General features: G+C 45.8%; 1 protein-coding gene across 1 annotated transcript in view; it reads left to right on the forward strand.

Moving 5' to 3' along the window:
* The window catches only part of LOC144148691 (cytochrome P450 2C28-like), a 44161-nt gene extending 25238 nt beyond the window's left edge, over positions 1-18923 (forward strand). Inside the window, exons 6-8 of the mRNA XM_077680207.1 lie at positions 220-478; positions 9815-10005; positions 18112-18923. Coding sequence (XP_077536333.1) covers positions 220-478; positions 9815-10005; positions 18112-18290 — 629 coding nt within the window. The 3' untranslated portion in view covers positions 18291-18923. The remainder of the gene's footprint in view (positions 1-219; positions 479-9814; positions 10006-18111) is intronic.
* Positions 18924-20142: the final 1219 nt, after the last annotated feature.

The following is a 20142-nucleotide window of genomic DNA, read 5'->3' on the forward strand; positions in this document are numbered from 1 at the left end:
TTGTGCTGGCACAGCATTTATACGAATGTGAGCTACAATAAAGCCGGCAGCCACAGGAAGTTTCTCAAAAGCAATACAGGAGTAGCCTCGCCATGTCCGCTGTTTTTTCGAGCATGCTGTTTAGACCTTTCCCTACACCCTACGGTGGCTTCGCCGAAACGCTACTGGCTTCGTTACTTAAGATTGATTGATGAGAAAAAATCTACTGTCTTTCCACAGAGCGCTTTCTCGTGGGCAACGTAGAGGCCTTCCTCATAGGGGGCACCCTAAGTACGGCCAGCACGATGCAGTGGCACCTGGTGTACTTAGCTAAACACCAGGACACCCTTCAGGCACGGATGCAGAAAGAGGTTGATGATGTGGTCGGCACGGAGAGGCTGCCCACTTGGGACGACCGACGACGCATGCCCTTCACACTCGCCTGCATCTGGGAAATGGACCGATTGAAAACGGCCATCCCTCTCAGCATACCCAGAGAGTGAGTGCACATACTTCCTGAGAAAAAGAAATTGCGCGATACGGTGTCTCTCACTTGATCCTAAATGATGTTATGCAAGCGAGAGAAAATATGTAATGCGACACACGCGCGTTACATATATACACCTGAATTTTTACAAATAGTCGCCATTGATTGAGTCAGGGGTACAGTGCTTAGGGGATCGTGATATCTACTTTCTTTTTATTTTCGCAGTACTTAACGTTGTTAACCTGGTCACCTGATTTAAATCTCAGTTGACGTGCTTCAGAAAATATTTTGTAGACTATGCTTAAGCTGCCTAGTTGTTTCGCGATAATGTGCAACTGCCTATTTCAGTATTTATTGCATGGGTACATATATTACACTTTCAGGTCATGGTGTGGAACCTCATTTTCGATTGTGGGCTTTCTGCATTCCTTTGTTTATTTGAAGAAAAAAATCCCGCTATAATTATTTGCAATATCTAGAGTACATACTGCACCAAAAATACAAAACCAAGCCAACAGTAGCCCAATTTGCCTACGAGAAATATGAAAACTGCCCCTGCTGTAGCAGATGCGGCCTGAGGCCTCTTTGTGCACCTTTTCCATTGTTATCCCTTGCTGTTCTTGATTTATCAAGCCATGGATTGAGCATTCTCAGACATATGGCTTGTGTAAATAAAATATATCATTATTATTCCTAGTTGTTTGTTGTTGCAGTGGTGATAAGTCATGAACTTAGATCTTGGGAATACAGCGAATAGTGTTTGGTTGCAAAAACAAAGAAGATCGCCACGCTTAAGCATTGTCGAATTACGTGAAAGTGCCACAACCATCATTATATCATTGGGGGATCTTAGGGCACTTGTTCTCCTTAATTTTGAGCGTACACTGGCTGAATGAAGTTTTTTTGCAATCCCGTTCCGGCGGTCTCGAGATTACACATACCAGTAAGTCGCCGCGTCATACGTAAAATGTTGCAGTTTTTGTAATGGCATTATTGCTTTCGAATCAGTAATACTTTGATGCTAAAACGAGATAAGTAAATAAAATGACTTAGCAGATGTTGTGTTCAGTGCGAAAGTTCTGGTTCTCTTGAAGGAAAATTTCTAACGTAATAAGCTTTCAATTGCAACGCAACCTTTGGACGGTAAACCTAAATCAACAAAACTGTTTATTTAACCGTTGTCAGATTTTATCGGCCAATTTAAAGCGCAAACCATTTCTGTGTGTTAATGAGAGCAAATGTCTGAAATATTTAATCTTCATCAAAATAGACGTGTAAGTAATTTTGTTGTCGCTCGGTTAGTCGCGAAAACTTGTGAGCAGCGTCAGCGTTCTGTGCGCGCACGTTTCAGGTATAAAAACACATTGGAAGCATAAGTAACCGCTGAGTCAATTATTCTCCATAACGAATAGGGAAAATATATTTATTACATCCAAACTGCATTCTCAAGTTAATAATATTAATAGTAGTAATAATAATAATAATAATAATATTAATAATAATACAATTATTATTAATAATAAAAACGACCAATCAATCAATCAATTTATTTTGAGTGCCCAAGAACGACGGTCACGTATTAGTGCTGGTACACTAACAAAAGTAAAAACAAACAAAAGGACATAATACATACAACACGTATCACTAAAAGAACGCTACTCTAATACAAGCACAAAGAAGGGTATTAACAATAATATCACACTCTATGGGAGGAAGAGTTAGCCAGAAATGTTGTACTAGTTAAGTCAACACACACACGATTAGAAGATAGTGAGGTAAGAATAAAGCTGTACAAATGACAAAAATAAAATCGAGTAGGAGCAAACAAAGGAAGATGGCATAGCAAGATTGTGTGAAATACCGTTAGCAACGAACAGCACTACTCAGCCCTGCACGAAACTGTGCCAGGGAGCCATTAAAAACATCCAATTTGTCACGAAGAGAGTTGTACAGACTTTGTAGTCGGTGGACAGGCGAGTGACGCCTACTAGTTGCACCAGTATAAAATGGATAGCGGCGCGATAGCGTGCATTTCTTGGGAACTCGGTGCTGGGACAGAACTTCTGGGCAGGAAATGACTCCGTGTAGTAGCTTGTCCACAAATGAAGATCAGCTATATCACGCCTAGAACTGAAGGGAATAAGCTTCGGTACCTGATGTTGACTGGATGACGAAATAGAACTGCGTCCTAGCTGGTGTTTATATATTGACGGGAATTTTTCTGCACTCGTTCAAGATACTGGTGTTTGGACTGGCAGGTTCCATTCCTAACGACAGTTGAGTATTCGAATTGGGGGAGGCAAACTGATGAGTAAAGCTTTAAAAGAGGAGCAGGAGAAGTGAAATCTCTTGTAAACCTGCACACCGCACTCCGACAGTGAAGGGCCCGCCCGACCATCTGTCCTATATGGGGAGTGAAACTGAGGGAACTGTCGAACAGCACTCCAAGGTCTCTAACTTCGGAAACTTTTGACAGACGAGCATTATTAAGCGTGTTATTATTAATACATAGACATTATTATAAGCCTTAGCATTAGCATTAGAATACAGAGACAGCATTGATATCAAGGATATTCGGTTTAAAACATGGTCGCAGAAAGCAAACTGAAAAAGACACTCGTAAACAAAACAAAGGTGGATCGATTCGCTTCAATCATAACGAAAACAAAGGTCCCCTCAGATAGCATACCAGCACCGCACACGTGGCGAAATTGAATGAGATTGAGCCGAAAGTTTTACTGTTAATAATCCGAGCAGGGAAAAGGAGGACAAGGACGTTACGTGGCTGCGGCAGAAGAATGCTGTTTTGATAGCAACGGCAGCTGAGAAGTGAATATGTTATATATGACCTAAAATGTTATTTCTGGCATCCAATACTACCTTTACACAGTACGAAATAATAGAGTAGAGTAATAACAGCGGGAAGTATGGTCCCAAATTTGTGTAAATGTCATCCTGAGAGTGTGAAAGTTAAATTCCGAGTGTATATTTACTGACCGATTTAGTGAAATGTACACCTTCAGATTGCCAGTATCTTTTCTGTTATCAACATTTTAAAATTACGGATAGGTAGGTAGCTTGATAAAACCTATATCTTACAAAACAAGAAAATTGTGCGCCCTGCCAGTACAAGGCGCCGAATGCTGCCGCTGCTCCTGCTGTCTGCTGGGAGGCTGACCTCCTCTTCCCGGTGCGGGCTGTCAAAGTGCGTTAACACATCTTTGGAGAGGCAAACCATTTCGAACCATTCCTTGCTCTACACTCACTAGAGGGCAGGGCAGGGAATGGCATAATTAAGGCATATCAAGGTATGTTGGGCAGTGGTAGAAGAGGCTTGACAGTTCGGGGAGTTATACATGAAGCGTGGGGTTGAGGGGTGAATTGAATGACCATGGTGTGGCTTTCGTCTTTTCCGGTTTGTAGGCGGCGGCAAATTCCAAATTCTCTGATAGAGCGAGGTCAATCTGGTGGGGATTTCTTTGGCAAGTGTGTATCTCGTGGAGTAGGGTGGAAAAAGGCCGACGCAGAGACTAGGCTGGCTAGCTTTATAGAAAATGCCTGGAAGCGAAGCTCGTGGTCCGTAGCATGTGCTACTTCTCTCCTAGGTAGTGGGACAAGTCACGGGTCCATAAGGCATTCATTGTGCTTAGGTCAGAAATGACTTAGAGTGTCTTGAGCACCGCCGGGGCACTCTTCCCAGAGTCGATATCGCCCAGGTTGCTAAGAATTGGTGCGTCAGTGCCCACCGCGAGGTCCATGGCTGTGGCATCGGCAGTGGTGGAAAAGATATTACCGAAGGTACTTGTGTTCAGAATCCTGCCATCGGTTTCGTTGAGTGCTAACGGCGAATCTGGGTGTGGGGTAGTTTGGCAATGTTGGTGTAACGAGTGTCCCGTGCCAAGGCCTTCTTCCGTCGGGGTCGACTTGGGGTGTATGTGACTTGTAACTGACGGCGAAGTTTTACAAGGTAGGAGTGTGGGAATGGGTATGAAGTGTGCAATGGGGTTGGGCATGAGAAGGCAATTCCACTAAGGGAGTTGTTCGACCAGTAGGAGTTAGTGAGAGGCGTGCCGATTAGTTGCGCCCCTGAGCAGCTCACCGTTAAAACGATCCAACCCAGTTGGACGTAATTATGGTATGAGGGCTGCCTGCAAATGATATTTTGTACGTCCTGTAAATAAGTGCGTATAGCTGGTTCAGTTTACGTTTTACGTAGTGGTGGCCGTATGCGAGGTGGCTAAGAAGAAGAGGTGTGGGTGAGGGGGCAGTTGTCTTGTGTCGTCCGGCCGTGTTTGTGTGCGTGTATTCAAATGATGAACTGGACAAAAAAAGTTGCTGATAGTGAGCACAGATGTTGGGGGTGCCCTGCTTCTCCCAAACAAATTTGTTTCAGCATGCGTGCCAACTATATGGCTAGACCTATGAATCCTTGATTGTAACAAGAGGACCTGGAGAGGCCCACGGGGGTTAACACAGCTTTGGGCGCGTAGTAAGAAAAAGGCAGACTTTTGTACAGCACAAGTACAGCTTTAGTGAAAAATAAATATGATTTTTCATCCAAACGCTGGGAAACAATGTGCGAAATACTAAACTTAAAAGTCAACAGCTTCCAGAGGGGCCGCTCTTTGGTATCCTGCAAACCTTTATTTACCCGTACTAGTATATCATCAGCGCAAAACGAGTGGCAGAGATTTAGTATAGCAAAAAGTGGGTGATACCTGCTAGAGTGGTCAATTGAATATTAAGAAAAAATACAAGGATGAATTTGTACGGCTTTTAAAAAGTGTGGGAGTTGAGGTTTTTACTACAGATAGTTGGGGTATGGCCGGTGACGAAGGCGCGCGTAACCAATGTCCCGGAGTACCGTATTGCGTTGTCAAGAGCACTTTTATTATTTCGTCCTGTTCCATTTTATTAAATGCGCTCTGGACGTTTAGGGTTGAATGGTGGTGGCGCAGCTCTGGCTCAGGCAGTCGATAACTTGCATTTTAAGTGATATGAACACGTCTTGAAAAAATAAGCAGCTAAGATATAAAGCATATTTGGGAGACAGTTAAGAAGTTAGACGGCAACGCACCGAATGTTCGAAAATAATTTTTTGTCCCTATGCTAATGGAATTGTTAGAAAGTTGATGGTAGAAAGAGGCATGCCGGGTTTGGGATTGACACTAATTTCAGTATCACGCCATTAAGGGGTGAATGGCGCGTGCTGCCCAGTGGTCGGTACAAAGAGGGAGAAGGGCCCATCACGCTTCCTGGATGAGCTGAGGCTGATTAACAAACGTTTATTATAGAACAAACGGGTAAGTGAAGGGGATGTAATCAGCCTTTATGTCCAGGAGGCCGCGAGAGTACACCGCCGTCACCGCCCGTTCGACCAGCATAGCCAAACTATCCCAGTCATTGCTGATCAGCCACCTCTCCCACTGCTCACGAGAAAAGGGGGGGTTCAGTCGGGGAGGTAGAGGTGAAGAGTGCGGGCATTCAATGATAATATAAAAAGTGCCTATTGGGGTATTACATGGTTGACAAGTTTTCGGGCAGAGCTTTGGAGCAATGTGGTGAAGTCATGCAAAGTTGTAGTAAGTAGCTGTTTGTAGGCGTCGCCAGGTGAATGCTTGGGCGTGCGTGAGAGAGAGATGCGGTGGAGGATATCCGTAGCGCAGGTGCCTTTAATGCGTGAGAATGACTTCAGTGGTGGCTAGGGGGACGGTGGTGATGTCTTCCGTGGCTGATGAATCGGATGCTCAGAATACCCGGTTATGCCTCTCGTGCGCGACAGCAATAGCTGTTTCGTTCTCCAGCAGGCCGGTGTGAGCAGGGGCCCATAATATTGTGATGAATAGTTGACGGGGAAGCTTTTCTAGACGAAAAATGGCTGCGGAAGGACCTTGTTCACTACGGTAGTGCGAGCATGCCTGGAGAAAGCCCGTAACAATGATGGGGGGGGGGGGGGGTGTTGACTGCGTTTCGTGATAGCGGCGTGAACTATGGCGATGGATTCAGCGGTAGTGAAGGAGATTCCGTGATACGTGGTAGCCGTCGTTGTGGTACGCGTAGAATGGAGAGCCACAATTATTGTACGCCGGTCATGTGAAGTACACGCAATATCTGTATATCGGACATGTGTATCCCTGTCCAGTCTTCTTTGCAGCGTTCGGCCTCGAGCTAATCTCCTGCCCCTGTTGTGACTTCGGTGCGTGTGCCTCGGGATAGGGGCGATGTGAGTTCGTGACACATAAAAATGGGGATCGGGGTGGGCGGGGGGGGGGGGGCGTGTCCTGAGCTTTGGGGTGTCATGTCCCAGAAGACTGAGCAGTTGTCGTACTGCTGGAGTAAGTTGAAGGCGATGAATATGAGTCGCGCGTTGTGCTTCAAGAAGCTCCGCAACGGTATTGTGCCAAACCCATTCGAAGAGTTTTTGGGTTGGCATAAAGGGTGGCAGATGAAGAGCCCTTTTGTAGGCTTCCCGTACTAGTACGTCAGGTTTTCTCAATTCGGCGGCTTTGAGTGCAAAATATGGCGCCCCTTAGGTAATGCGAATAGTAGCAGAGCTGTATGAGCTTGTAGGATTCGTTCCTCATAAGCCTTGCCTGTTGGTAACTTACGCATTGTATCAGCGGGATAAGCTTAGCGCAGAACATTTGAGTTGAGGGATAAAGGCGGCACCAGAGCCATTGTGATGGAGAGGTAAACCGAGAATACATAAAGTAGGCACCTGGGGGAGAAGAGTGTTTTGTATTTTCATATTAGGATTCATTGGTGGTTCAGGATGTCTACCTCGTGTTCGCGAGCGAAGCGTCGGTACTGCTGACTTTCGGCTTGACAGCGAAGCCTCGTAGTATGAGATACGTATTGAAGGTGTTTATGGCTTGCTGTTTGCTGTCTTGTTGGGCTCTGACTGACCCTTGAGTTGTCCACTGCGTGATATCGTCGGCATAGAAAGCATGGCGAAAGCCTGGGATGTAAGTGAGCTCTACGGGCAGATGAAGTAAAGTAATATTAAAGAGGAGAGGAGAAATGGCGGAGCATTCGCGTGTGCCGCGCGCAGGCACGTCAAGAAAAGGGGTCGAGTGCAGGCTGAGTCGAAGTTTGACCGTCCGGCTGTGCAGGAAATCCTTTATGTAATTAAACGTTCCATGCCCGCTGTGGGTAGGGGCAGAATTGTTCAAACTCGCAGAATGGTAAACGTTATCCAATTCTCCCTGCACGTCGAGAGTCATGATCATTTTGCGATGTCTGCGGCTATAAGTTTGCATTACTTGTTCTTTGAGTTCCAGCAGCAAGGTGTGAGTGGATAGTCCAGTACGAAAGCCAAACATGGTTTTGGGATACTGTCCGGTTGTTTCAAGATGCGTGGTAGGACGTCTACGAACTAAGTGCTCAAACATTTTGCCAATACAAGACGTAAGAGAGATAGGTCGGGAATTGCTGATTCCTAGACGTTGCTGGCGTTTCGGTATGAGGTCGATATCCGATCGTTTGCCATTTTAAGGCACACTTCCGGTTTCTGAATGTTGATTGAAAAGGTCAAGAAGGGCTCGTGTGGTTTCGTCGTCGAGATTGCGAAGTAGTCGATTAGTTTTTGGATCGTGTTCAAGGGCGCTGTAGTGTTTTATCACTTGTTGCACCTGATAGAGTTGTTCAATACTGAACGGGAAGCATATCTCTGTGTTGTCGTTTCCAGTATAGTGCTTCAAATCATTTGATGGTGGGCACCGGGATTCGTAGTCAAAGATCTTGCGTCGAACTGATAGTAGGAATTCCTCAGGTGATAAGTCTGAGGTTTGTATCAGGCGGTGAATTTGGTTGGATGTAACGGTGCACGTCTATTTTTTGTGAATGAGAGAGTGCGGTAGGTGCAATACTTTCTTTGTGCTTAGCGTGCCTTGAATCTGGTTGCAGAAAGAAGTCCAGTTCTGTTTCTGTAACACGTTTTAAAGTAGTCGGGGGCTTGTTGGTTTAGGACAGCAATATGTTGCTTTAAGTGTTTTTTCTGCTTTTGTTTACCCCACCACCTATTAGGACTCCATCTGGCTTCCGAAATGTGGAGGAGATGCGGGTCTGCTGGCGGATTCCAATTTGCGCCACAAAACATTGTTCAACCGCCACCGCTCTAAACACTGCGACAATTGAAGAAAAATGCCCCTAAAGACAATTAGAACTCGTTTCTGGTGAACGTAACACATAAATTTGAAAGTAATATTGTAACTGGGCAGTTATTTGAACAGGAATTTTCCTTCTCTTCAAGATCGCATAGCAAGGAAGGTCAAGACGTTGACGTTTATATCTTTTTCATTCTCTGAAAACCATCGAGAAATTTTGACTAACTTACTAACGTAGTAGCAGTGGTTTTACAAAAGTAGTTTTTTTACTATACAAAATACCTCCTTCAAAGAATACTGTGATTAAATCAAGTTGCTCACAAGAGAAATAGGGCAGACATGCCCAAATATTTATGCACAAATCTGGTTGAACGAAGTAGCTTGCGGCATACCGGAGCTCTCTTGTGTACCCTTTAGCTGTTGAGTTTAAAAACGTTCCGAAACGTGCAGTCTTGGTTCTCGCGTAGGTCTTTTGGTATAGGTTTTTAGCTCTTACAGCTATGAAAAACATTAAAAAATTAGTTTTTTTTCTTAGGCAAATTTCTGAAACTTATATGAGCCCTTGGAAACTCTAGAACGCCATTCGTTCGTCAACAAGAAAAAAACGTTTGGTTGTTGGCACGTGGTGCGAAATACTAACGCTCCATCAGGGTGACGTTCACATATCTGACAGAAAGTTTGGGGTAAAGTTTACGTGGCTAGGGTTTATTATGTTATTTATGCGGGAGACCGAAAACCCCCGGTGCTCCACATGTCTTTGAACGAAGTAGCATTCAAAAACGCGCGATGTTGTAACATGTACGCTCCGGCAAGTGTGTAATTAGCACACATTTACAATGATACTGTCACGCCCATGAAAACAAATAATGTAGACTTCGAGCCGCTCATTTTATCACTTTGGCTAACCATTTCAGGATTTGTTCATTTCAGGATTCAGGAGTACCATTTTCAGGATTTCTTGAGAACAGACCATTGTGTGTGCGTGCATTTAAGTCTTTCCTAAGGGATGACCCGACACGACGCTCAGGGAAAAAACCAATTCCTTATAAGTTTTCCCGGCAAGGCGTCAACTTTATGACGCGCACTGAAAACTATCCCTGATCATACCTCTTATGGAGTAGAAATTCTCAATTTTCTGTGACATTTTCCCATTTTCGTATGATAAACAAGAAAACTTTTAGTGCGCATAGACATTGTGAAATTATCTTCCTTACCTTGAAATTTGTGTAAATCTTCTTTGCAGGTGTGCAAAAGACGTTGTTATTGACGATTTCTTCATTCCCAAAGGCACAGTGGTGATTCCAAATCTTTGGGGAGTTCTCCATGAACCAAAAGTCTGGAACGAACCACACAAGTTCAATCCAAATCGCTTTTTGAACGAACACGGCTGCATACTTCCAGAGAAACCAGACCATTTAATACCTTTCAGCATCGGTAAGTTTTAGTAAAAAAACACTGGAACAACGCAGATTAATGGTTTCACTATTTCCATCGTGCCTGGAAGCACTGCGAAATCTGTAATTATTGCCAGCCCAGGGTGGGATTGTGTGATTCGCTTCTCCGGAAGATAGGCCTTCCAGTTTCGGCGATGTATTTTGGAATTGCTTCAGTATTTCCCAAGTGTGTTTAAGGTTGCAACTGAAAGGATGACGTCAAATAACGGCAATAAATCGAGATTGACTTCACTCAAGCCATTAAAGAGTGCCCTACTGAGATTTAGAGAAAATTTTTGCGAGCAAGTCTAAGCGTTGTCGGAAGAACGTAGAGCAACCATTTTTTCTCCGTAGGTTTTTGCCCTTGCCAAAACTGAGTACTGAATGAGCTTGCTCGCTATATTCAGGTAGTACGGCATATTTACAAAAAAGTAGTATTAGTGTTGCAGTGTCTCCTTTAGGAAAAGCTTATTGTTCTGAAAAGTGTCTCCGTGCGTCAGTCGCTATAAAACTTCTCAAATTTCAACGGAGCGTGCCAACAATCCACCAAATGACAATTCGACAGTTAGATATGCAAAGAAAAATTGCAAAGCTGTATATTTGCGAGGGTTTCTGTTGCCATCTCAGTGCAAAGAAGGGGCTGTAAGACTTCGTCTCGAAGGCCATTTCCAAGTACTAATAGTTTGAAGGAAGTAAACCCGCTTAAAGCATTCATTACATTTTTCGCAGGACGCAGCGAGTAGACTGATCTATTACACATAACCTTCGCATTAAATCTGTTTTGGCACCGCTCTAGGTTGACTGTTTCCTTTCAAATATGCAGAGTGTCGGTAGCTATTAAAAATCAGAAGGTATATCAGCCATCGAGCAGGGCATTGCGATATTTTTCGTTGTTAAAAACACTGAGAGTAACCAATAAGAATACTATGTTTAAAAAAAGCGCAATTACCCTGTGGCTCGGATGAGGCCACACAAAATTCTTTTTCATAGAGATATCCTGGTCGCTTACGTGATGCCACATTTGTAAGTGCGCTGAAAAGTTCATGAAGAATTTATGTCGACTACATCAAAGTTCCGCATAAAGAGCACTGTTGCGCATAAAGACTAAAGTGCTACATACTAGATTCTACACTCGGTTTTGTTAAAGAACTGTTGCTACGTTCCCTTCCCACCGCTGGCAAGCCGTTGTTAGATACGGGAACGCATCCCCGAGCCGAGCTGCGTCACCTTCGTCATGGGAGGTCGCGGGTTGAAGAGCGGCCAGCAAGGGTAGCTACCTTGGTGACGATGACAAGAAGCCTAAGGGAAAATTAAAACTTAACTGGTTTATTGCATGGGGAGAAACAATCCGAAAAAAATCAGTAACAATGCCCTCACTGGCGAGGTTACAGTACATGACTCCAGCAGAACGATGGCATTGATGAGCCGCTCCAAAACGAATAATCTTCTGCGCTCAGGGCCCACCGTATTTATGCCCAAAGCGCTAATGATCAAACAAGTTCCCCTGCTTTCGTGCACGGCGCTAACATAGTACAGACACACATTACGCTATTTCCAGAGTCTGTGACGGGCCGGAAGTAGCAGCGCACGCTGAGTCTGACAGGGTGGAGAGAGGAGGTCTACGACGCGGCGTCCGTGTCGTTCGGGCGTGTCTCTTCACGTCGCGTTTGCCGCCGCCGAAGTTTGAATATCGCCGACATCGAGGTGGCCTTGCGCCTGCCGTTCCCAGGCACATTGCCGCTTGTCCGAGGCAGCTAGCACACAAGGCGACTGCGCAAAACTTTGCAGGACGCGCAAACATGGTAGCGGCGCGCAGAATCACAACAGCTTCTGCGCCGGGGGCATGAGATCCCGATGGATAAAGGTCCTCAGCCGTTGTCCAGAGGGATGCTATCGAAGAGAAGTGCTAGGCACACGCTCGACTGCAGGCCTGGGCTATACGACACCTGGGTGAAGCTTCACCGGGCTGGTCACTGGACGGATAGTGGCTCGCCAGAAACCTCTCTGGTTTGGTCAGGCAAGCAACAGAACAACACAGGAAGACACAACCGCATCGCCGGCAAGTGCGAAGACAAATCCACACTGAATCTTTAACAGGCTTTTAATTGCGACAAAAATACACTAATAACTAAAAACACCCAAGCGCACAAACTCGAAAGGTGACATTTCGCATGATTGGAAACATCTGACGCAAAAAAGAAATGTATTTTTTTGCGAGAGTTTGCCTAACGGCATAACAGTTATATATACAGCATCACATTGGTTTCACGCAGAAACGTCAGCAGAGACCGGTACCTAGGGCCCCATATCCACCGCTGTAGATCAGGGGGTCTCGTAAAGGGCAAAACCTTGATCAGGAAAAACAAAGTCAACGACAAAGTCTGGCGTCAGCAAGCCATTTCTCGCGCTGAGACCAGCGATTTGAGCCCTCATCATTGCCCTGAGTCTGCCTCTTTTTAAATAGCAAGTTAGGCGCGCCCATTCTCTGAAGGCTGCTGCGACGGCGTGAGAGGACCGCGGCCGTTTTTTTCGATCACGGTCGAGCGCACGGAGGAGCGAACGAGGCTCTCCAGCGTTCAAACGGGAAGAGCGCCCCCCTTTTTGGAGGCGGCATTGTGGTGGCGCCACTATCATCATCTACATCATTTCACAATCATCATCAGTGGTGCTGGCATTGCAGCGTCAGCATTTCCATGCGCCTTAGGGAGATGGAACACGACTGCGCACCTGGGCGGTCACTCGTCTTCGCCGCTCTCACTTCTGGCCGGGCCTACGCAACGCCTAAATAAAATGTAGGAAGCCGCATCCGCTCCAGGTGAGCTTCCAACGCCTTGGCGTTATGCGAGCTGACGACTTTGCCTCTCGGCGATCCCGCGCTGAAAAACACGGCGCAAGTACGCGCGGTAGTTTTACCTCTCTCCTCGTTCCTCGCCTTTTCACGAACGCCTTCGACAAGCAAACACCGGAACGCGTTTTCGTACTCATCTGACCTCCCCCTGGTCGGTTTCCGACTTCTGCCCAGCCACAGGCGACAACGAAATCTCATCTAGCTTAGCCTATTTTGGGCTATCGTCAGGAGCATCAGCTGGGAGTTACGGCTCGACGTGCTCTTTAAACGCCTCGTAGCATCCAACAGATCTTCCTTCATCGTCCCTCGCATTTTCAGCAACACCCTCAGTAAGCAAGGGTGATCTCGTTTTATTTTGTCACTCTGAGGACTAGCCTACATCCAAACTGCCCCGTCTCAAACGATGGCACAGCCGCCCGCGACACCAGAATCTCTACGAGCTCGGCTGGCCGTTGCTCGAGGTCGGTTACCTGAGCTGGCGGCAGGACGGAGTCGGCTTCCTCAGTGGCGAGATCGTCATTACTGCTACCTGAACCGTGGAAACCGTTCGCTGCCTCAGCTGCAGGATTTGCCACTACGTCTCTTTTCAGAACTGCCATCCGAAGAAGAACTCTCCGTTTCAGCGGACTCGTGGGGCCGCTCGATAACCTCCTCGTCTACGCATTCCTGCAAAACGTCGCTATCTCGCAAAATGTTCATGTTAAAGTCGTAGCCGTTCCCAAGGCATCCTACGAATGTGAACCGTTGGAACATTCTGCCTAGATCTCCAAAACAAACTCCGACACATTAACGCGCTCAGTGGACGTGTACTGCCCTTTAAAGACAGTCTAACATCATGCGACTTGTTTATCTCTCCCAGCCACGTGGTCATATTGCTTGACCGCAATGGTCGGTTCCGACTCGGGCGTCTGGGAGGGTCTGCTCCTGACAGCAGCGGCACGGTGCTCTTCTCATACACGAGGCCTCTTTCGAGCAACGATTCTAACTTAGGCTTTATTTTTTTCCCCTGGAGTTGAATCTCGTGATCTAGTTTCTTGTTCTCCCATTGTAGTCTACCTTGCTCGAGCACCTTTCTTTTCTGTTCGAATCACACGAGCTCAAGGTCGTACTCTCACATCCTTTCATCAAGTTCTCGCTGTTTCTCGCTCGAAATCATTACGTCCCTGCCATTGATCAGCTTAATTCACTCCTACAGCTCATCCTCGTTAGCCCCAACAGCGAATATAGCATGTATCACCTCTGGCTTCCTCAGCGCGTCCGAAGTACTTCAAAGCGCAAACCTTTCGCAAGCTCTAACCACTGCGATTTTTTAGCGCCTTCAAATTAATGGCCGGCCTAGAGAACTGCTTTCAAACTGCACCAAAATGTTTTGGCGCGACTAAACCACGCGACAAAAACTCACGCCCTACGAGCTATCTTCAGTAGCCTGGTACAACTCTCTGAATAAATGTCCTACACTCCCCATTCACCGCCGTGAATAGTGCGATGTCCGAAGCCGCCTTGACATCCGTGGTATTGGATCACGCGTCGCTGGGTCCAGTTGTTACGAAGTTGCCATCCCACCGCTGCGAAGGAGTTGTCAACGGCGTGAAGGCGTCCCCGAGCCGAGCACCGGGGCCTCCGTCATGCGTGGTAGCGTGGTGAAGAGCGGCCAACAAATATTGCTGCCTTGAAGATGACAACCAGGAGGCGAAGGCAAAATTAACTGGTTTACTGAATACCGAGAGATGAGCCGAAGAAATACATGAACAATGCCCTTACGGGCGACGTTACAGTACAGGACCCGAACAGAGTGACTGCATTGATTCGCCGCTCCAAAACGAATATTCGTCTCCACTCGGGGCCCACCTGTATTTATACCCAAAGCGGTAACGGTCAAACCAGGCAGCGCAGAGCAACCACCAAACGAACAGAAAAGGCACTGTTGCCTGGACGCTGCTTTTCAACCACGTCCTTTGTCTCGATGGGTGCCATTCGTTATTTTGGGCTTTGAAGCAACCAATGCGATCTCCAGCTGCCTTGTGATTCCGTAAGCAAGAATTCATTCGATAACGTAGGCTTCTCCCCGAGGCAAGGTTTCAATATGGCAGAACTATTGCTCGCCTGCAAAAAGAAAAATAACAATGAAATTGGCTCGTGCTTTTGACTTCACCTGGACATTTTGATGCTAATAACACCGAAAATTTCGTGTTTGTCGAGGGTCTTTGTTTCCGCAACACCCACATGAGAAAATACACACAATAGCAAAAAAAGGAATTCTCGTGAACATCCTGAAAATAATTTGGTTTCGTCTTCGTATTTCATTTCGCCCCTCTGAAAACAGCATGCTGATGGAAATCATATAAGCTCAGGGCATGTGTGTAAGAAGCTTGGAAGCCGAAAGCTACAAAACATTCTCTACTCCCACACGTATTAACCTAGACTGCGGAAAAGTTGAAGAAGAAGATGTGCCGAAGAGTTATGCCTGGCCGCTCGTCTCACCTTCAGGAGGCCCTGGGATCGGATCCGACATCCAATATTGCCCTTCTAATTTTGACCTGCCTTACTACTTCGTCTATAAAAACTTTTCTTGTATATTTGAAACTACCTTGACAACTCCCTCTCTTTTTTCTCTTTTAATTCGTTAGTGCCCTGGTCCGTTTTGTACATATTGGTTCGACATATGTTGCGCCATCTTTTGTGCGAACCTCGGAATCTGAAATTATATAGTGGATAATCGATTGATTGTAGGGTTTAACGCGCCGACGCAACGCAGGCGATGAGGCGCGCCGTAGTGGAGGGCTCCGGATTAATTTTGACCACCTGGGGATCTTTAACGTTCGCCCAAATCTCGTGCACACGGGCGTTTTTGCTTTTCGCCTCCATCAAAAAAGCGGCCACCGAGGCTGGGAATCGAACCCGCGACCTCGTGCTCAGCAGCGCAACGCCTTAGCATAGTGGATAATCGATTTGCGTGAAAAACCTTTTTATAACAAGGCATGTCGATCGTTTTCTTTTCCAAGGAAAGTTCCTCAAATTTACCATTAGCACTCAAAAGTACCGTGGCCGAACCACTCCACGGGGTACGTTTCTTAGAGATAAATGATGGCCTAGAGATGGTACAGTGGGTAAACTGGATTCCAGCTCCTGTGGGATAAATTCTGGTGTAAAACAAAGTGAATTTTTGAGTGGCATTTTTCTAAGAGCGTTAATGTTCGTTGCCTTCAAGGAACACTGAACGGATTTGTACACATTGAAGGATTACTAGCGCAAATTGTAGTCCGCAGTCCATAGGCCATGTTTCGACCACTCTGAGTGCGTTTACGCGACTTTATTCAGTGAAAAATCAATTCGAAAATGCTGTCCTCTTCTCTGCATTCTCGCCCATTATGAGTGGCGTTTTGGTGTGACGTCAGGAGGAGATGACTTGGCTTGACTGCGCTAGTGCACGGCTGCCCGGCCTTCAGACAGAGTCAGTCAGCCCAGCGTTTCGTATGCCGGCCACCGACGGGTCGTCGCAATTCGTTCACTCAGTTGAAAAGAAGCCAGGACACGTTTGTGAATGTAAGAATGTGCCTTTCTTTGTTAGTTTGTACACTGTATCAAGCTTCAAGTACAGCTCGCTCCACACAAGCCCTGCACAGAAGCACATGCGACGCTTCGCTGACTAGTACGCTATTAGGAAACTCTAAGGCCACTTGAAGGCGGCAGAAGAGTCAGCAAAGTCAATATAGGTACTAAGAAAATAAAATCAACAAACCTTTACCGTACAGCGTAAAACTAGGGAGCAGGAATCCCTTTTTCTGCGCAGGGTGAGCAAGCACAGTGGTCAGCAGCGCGACTACGCATCTGCGAACGCTTTTCCGTCTAACAAATGCAATTGCTAGACGTGAGATATAATGAAAATTCGGGGGCCGCTTACTGCACAAGCGCTATACGACAAATAGTCACCCTAAGCTGCTTGAAATGCTAGAACTAAATAAAAGTGCAAACAGGTTCTACATTATATACATTATATTTCCATCAGTGCCAGCGTTTGCCCATGGTCAAGTTCGTTGGAGCGCCCCGTCTGTACATTTTGCAAGTCGCAAGTTCAAAACCCTGAGGGTTCATTCCTTTTTTTTGCAAGTTGATTTTTTCGTTCCCGGCCGATGTTTCCTATACTCAGTTCCCCTTTTCTGAGCCGTAACGTGCACTTCTCCGCGAGCGAGTTCGGAGAACGCGCGCAGACTGACCCTGACGCGCTAGAGAGTTCTCGTTGGCGTGATGTTGGTGTAAGTACCGACTGCTTCCGGACAGTGGGCACAGGACAGAATCAGCAGACCCTTGGCGTGGTGCGAACACGCTTTTTGGGATACAGTCATAAGTGGCGCAAGCTACAAATATGGCGGAAAATCGCATGGAATTTGAGCGTCTCCAGTGACGCGGAGGGCGTTCATTCAGTGCGTAGGCCTCGGCTAGTGATCACTGCGATTGCAAGCCGTCCTGGGATGCTTATCTTAGGCATTGTACAGCCGACAACATGGCAGAAGCACGGTATGGTGATCATTGAGATATCAGGAATGCCCATCCAACGATAACATCGAATGTCAAGCCTGTTGTTTTATAGAACCGAAACCGAAAGTTGTTTGAATGCTAATTTTGGACATCATCTATTCACGGTTTATCACCTCCCGATGTCACATCCTTCAGCTGCTGCGGCTGGCGCAGACCGGGCATGTCAGTTTTTGTTCTTTCGGGCTTTGTAAAATAATTACCGACTTATCAACCGGATAAACGATGAAAAGAGTGTTAATTTAAGCCAGTCTATGCACTGCAAGCAAAAACGGGAGCTTGCCAAATTACCTTCAGTGTCCCTGTAAGTACATTTCTGGCAGAAAATGACTTAAAGCGGGAAAAGCATACAGTGTTTGTTACACTCCCGACTTTGATTCAAATTACTTTGAACCCCAAACGTTGTGCTTTAAATAATTGCATTCAGGTTATTTTGAAAGCCCTCCCAATGTTCAAATACGTTAGCGAACTGGATGGCACAACCGTTAAAGCTGAACATATATTACGCGCTTAGCTGACGGTTTAGTTTACATGTGATGCACTAAATGTAAAAAAAGGTTAAGCATTTATGTATAATTCATTTCTCAAAGTAATGAACGATCTCATTCACCAATGCCCACCCCGCTATTCTTCTGCGATTTTCTTAAAGTGACATTTTCTTACAGCAAAATATTCTTGTCTTTTTCTAATCTTGCGATTTTCTTTACTTTTCCCGCCACATCACAGGCCGCCGTTCATGCCCTGGACAAATCTTTGCAACAATGGAGGTGTTTCTAATGATGACGTTCTTGCTGCAGAAATTTCACATTGTACCAGAGAGCCCGATAACTTTAGACCTAGATTCCCCTGATGTCTATCTGCCTCACGTAGGTCGAATTAGACTAAAGTTACTAAACCGCCACTGACTTCATTTGGGTGCCTCTACGGCGGACTAATGATCGTAAAGCGTACTGCAGGCGTCTGTGGTTGCTACGAAAATAGGTACTAGAAATTTCTCAGGGTTATAACACGGTTCCGAACACTACAAACAAAGAAAAGTAAAGCAAGTCCTACAGCATTGCTTTTTTATGCAAATGCAGGAAATATACTACATTGAATGTTTTCGGCGATTTCAATTACAACAAATTTCAAATTATATTCTGCAAGGATACCAATGCCTTGCGCCTATGCATAGGATGAGTTATTTGTTTGCAATGCATTCCGTACGCAATCGTTTCGAGCTACTTAGTCTGTGCTCGGACTCTTTACCTGCTCTTTGATTTTACCCGACCGCCCAAAATACGCCCTAGTAAATTCTGCCTAGTTTAAAATCAATGTTTGTGAGCAATTGTGCCAGTAGCAAGAGTGATTATATGTTATCGAGGAGTTCGTCTAGGCTTCGTAAATTTTTGAAGAAGCCTAAGCTGATAAATTGGTGTTTTTAGAGCACCATTTCATCCACCTTGTGCTTCACACCGGAAATGCAAGAAGTTTCGTAGAGCTTTTAGGTAGCTGGTAAACCTCTCTCTCTCTCTCTCTCTCTCTCTCTCTCTCTCTCTCTCTCTCTCTCTCTCTCGATTTCGAGAACAGAAAAATCTTAGAGAAGGAAGAAATTTTAGGTGTGTAATGGTTTGTGTGCAATAAATTTGGTCGTAAAGGAATGTATTGTATTACTGCAGTATATATAGATCGCTACAAAAAATCATTACGTGAGTCGGAGAAGTTTACCTTCTAGGGACTCTTCAAGCATCCTAGGGGTGGACAGCGATCTTTCATCATGAAGAAAACAAAAGTCTTTACTATCTGATTTTCAGGAAAGGGTAAAATTTCAAAAATTCGCCTCTCCTCGAGACGAAACGTAACCGTCTGACACTGCAAAGCAATTCATGCGTTTACAAACGTTGATGGGCTCCAGAAAATTGTTTTATGCTCTGCACAGATACAACAAACAGCGCCAAGTATGTCTTTAACAAGAAGATAAAGCCAAGTATGATTGTTTTCAGAACACCGACATAAATACGCAAAAAAGACGAGTCATGAATGTAGAGAATTTATGGGTTGGGGAATCTGCACGCATGATACGAAAACTAATAACAAAAATAAATGCGCATAAAACAAACCTTGAGTTGTGAACAAATGACGCTTGAAAATATAAATATAACAGGGCTTTGGCCAGTAAGCACTTCCATGTCGACGTGCACAAATGCGGGTAGTCCTCAGCAGGGCCTTACCAAACCAACCCAGAAAATGTGGCCAGCCTTTGGCCAATTTTGGGCAACGCCTGGACTGTTTGGCCATTGGCAATTTTTGCACTGCCAGAAAAAGTATGTTCGTTGGCAGGCATTTTGTCACAAATTATTTGTCTGTCTGGCCACTTAAAATCACACCAAAGGCAGGCTTGTAGCCACGGTGGACCTCTTTTCTATTTGGCCACCCGTGGTGTAAAGACGACCGGCAATCGTCCACCCACGAATTACTCGTTGCCGATTCGGCCATCTGAGGTCAGCGGACCACCTGCAAGCGTCTGGCCAGGGAAAACTCGTTGTTTGTTTAGCCAGCCTGGTTCCAAAGACGAACGGCAAGCGCGTGGGCACGAATCCCTTTGGCCACCATAGGTCTGATGGCACACAAAAAGAGTCTGCTCTTTGAGCAATCGTTTCCCGTTTCGCCAGCTGGAGTCGGAACACGAACTGGAAGCGTCTAGACGCGGATTACTACTTTTCTATTTCGCCACGAAAGGTCGGAAGAGGAACAAGAAATTTCGGTTTGTGTATTACT

Source organism: Haemaphysalis longicornis, unplaced genomic scaffold, assembly GCF_048455015.1.
Source record: "Haemaphysalis longicornis isolate Haplotype H1 unplaced genomic scaffold, Haemaphysalis longicornis Haplotype H1 scaffold_8, whole genome shotgun sequence".
Lineage (NCBI taxonomy): Eukaryota > Metazoa > Arthropoda > Arachnida > Ixodida > Ixodidae > Haemaphysalis > Haemaphysalis longicornis.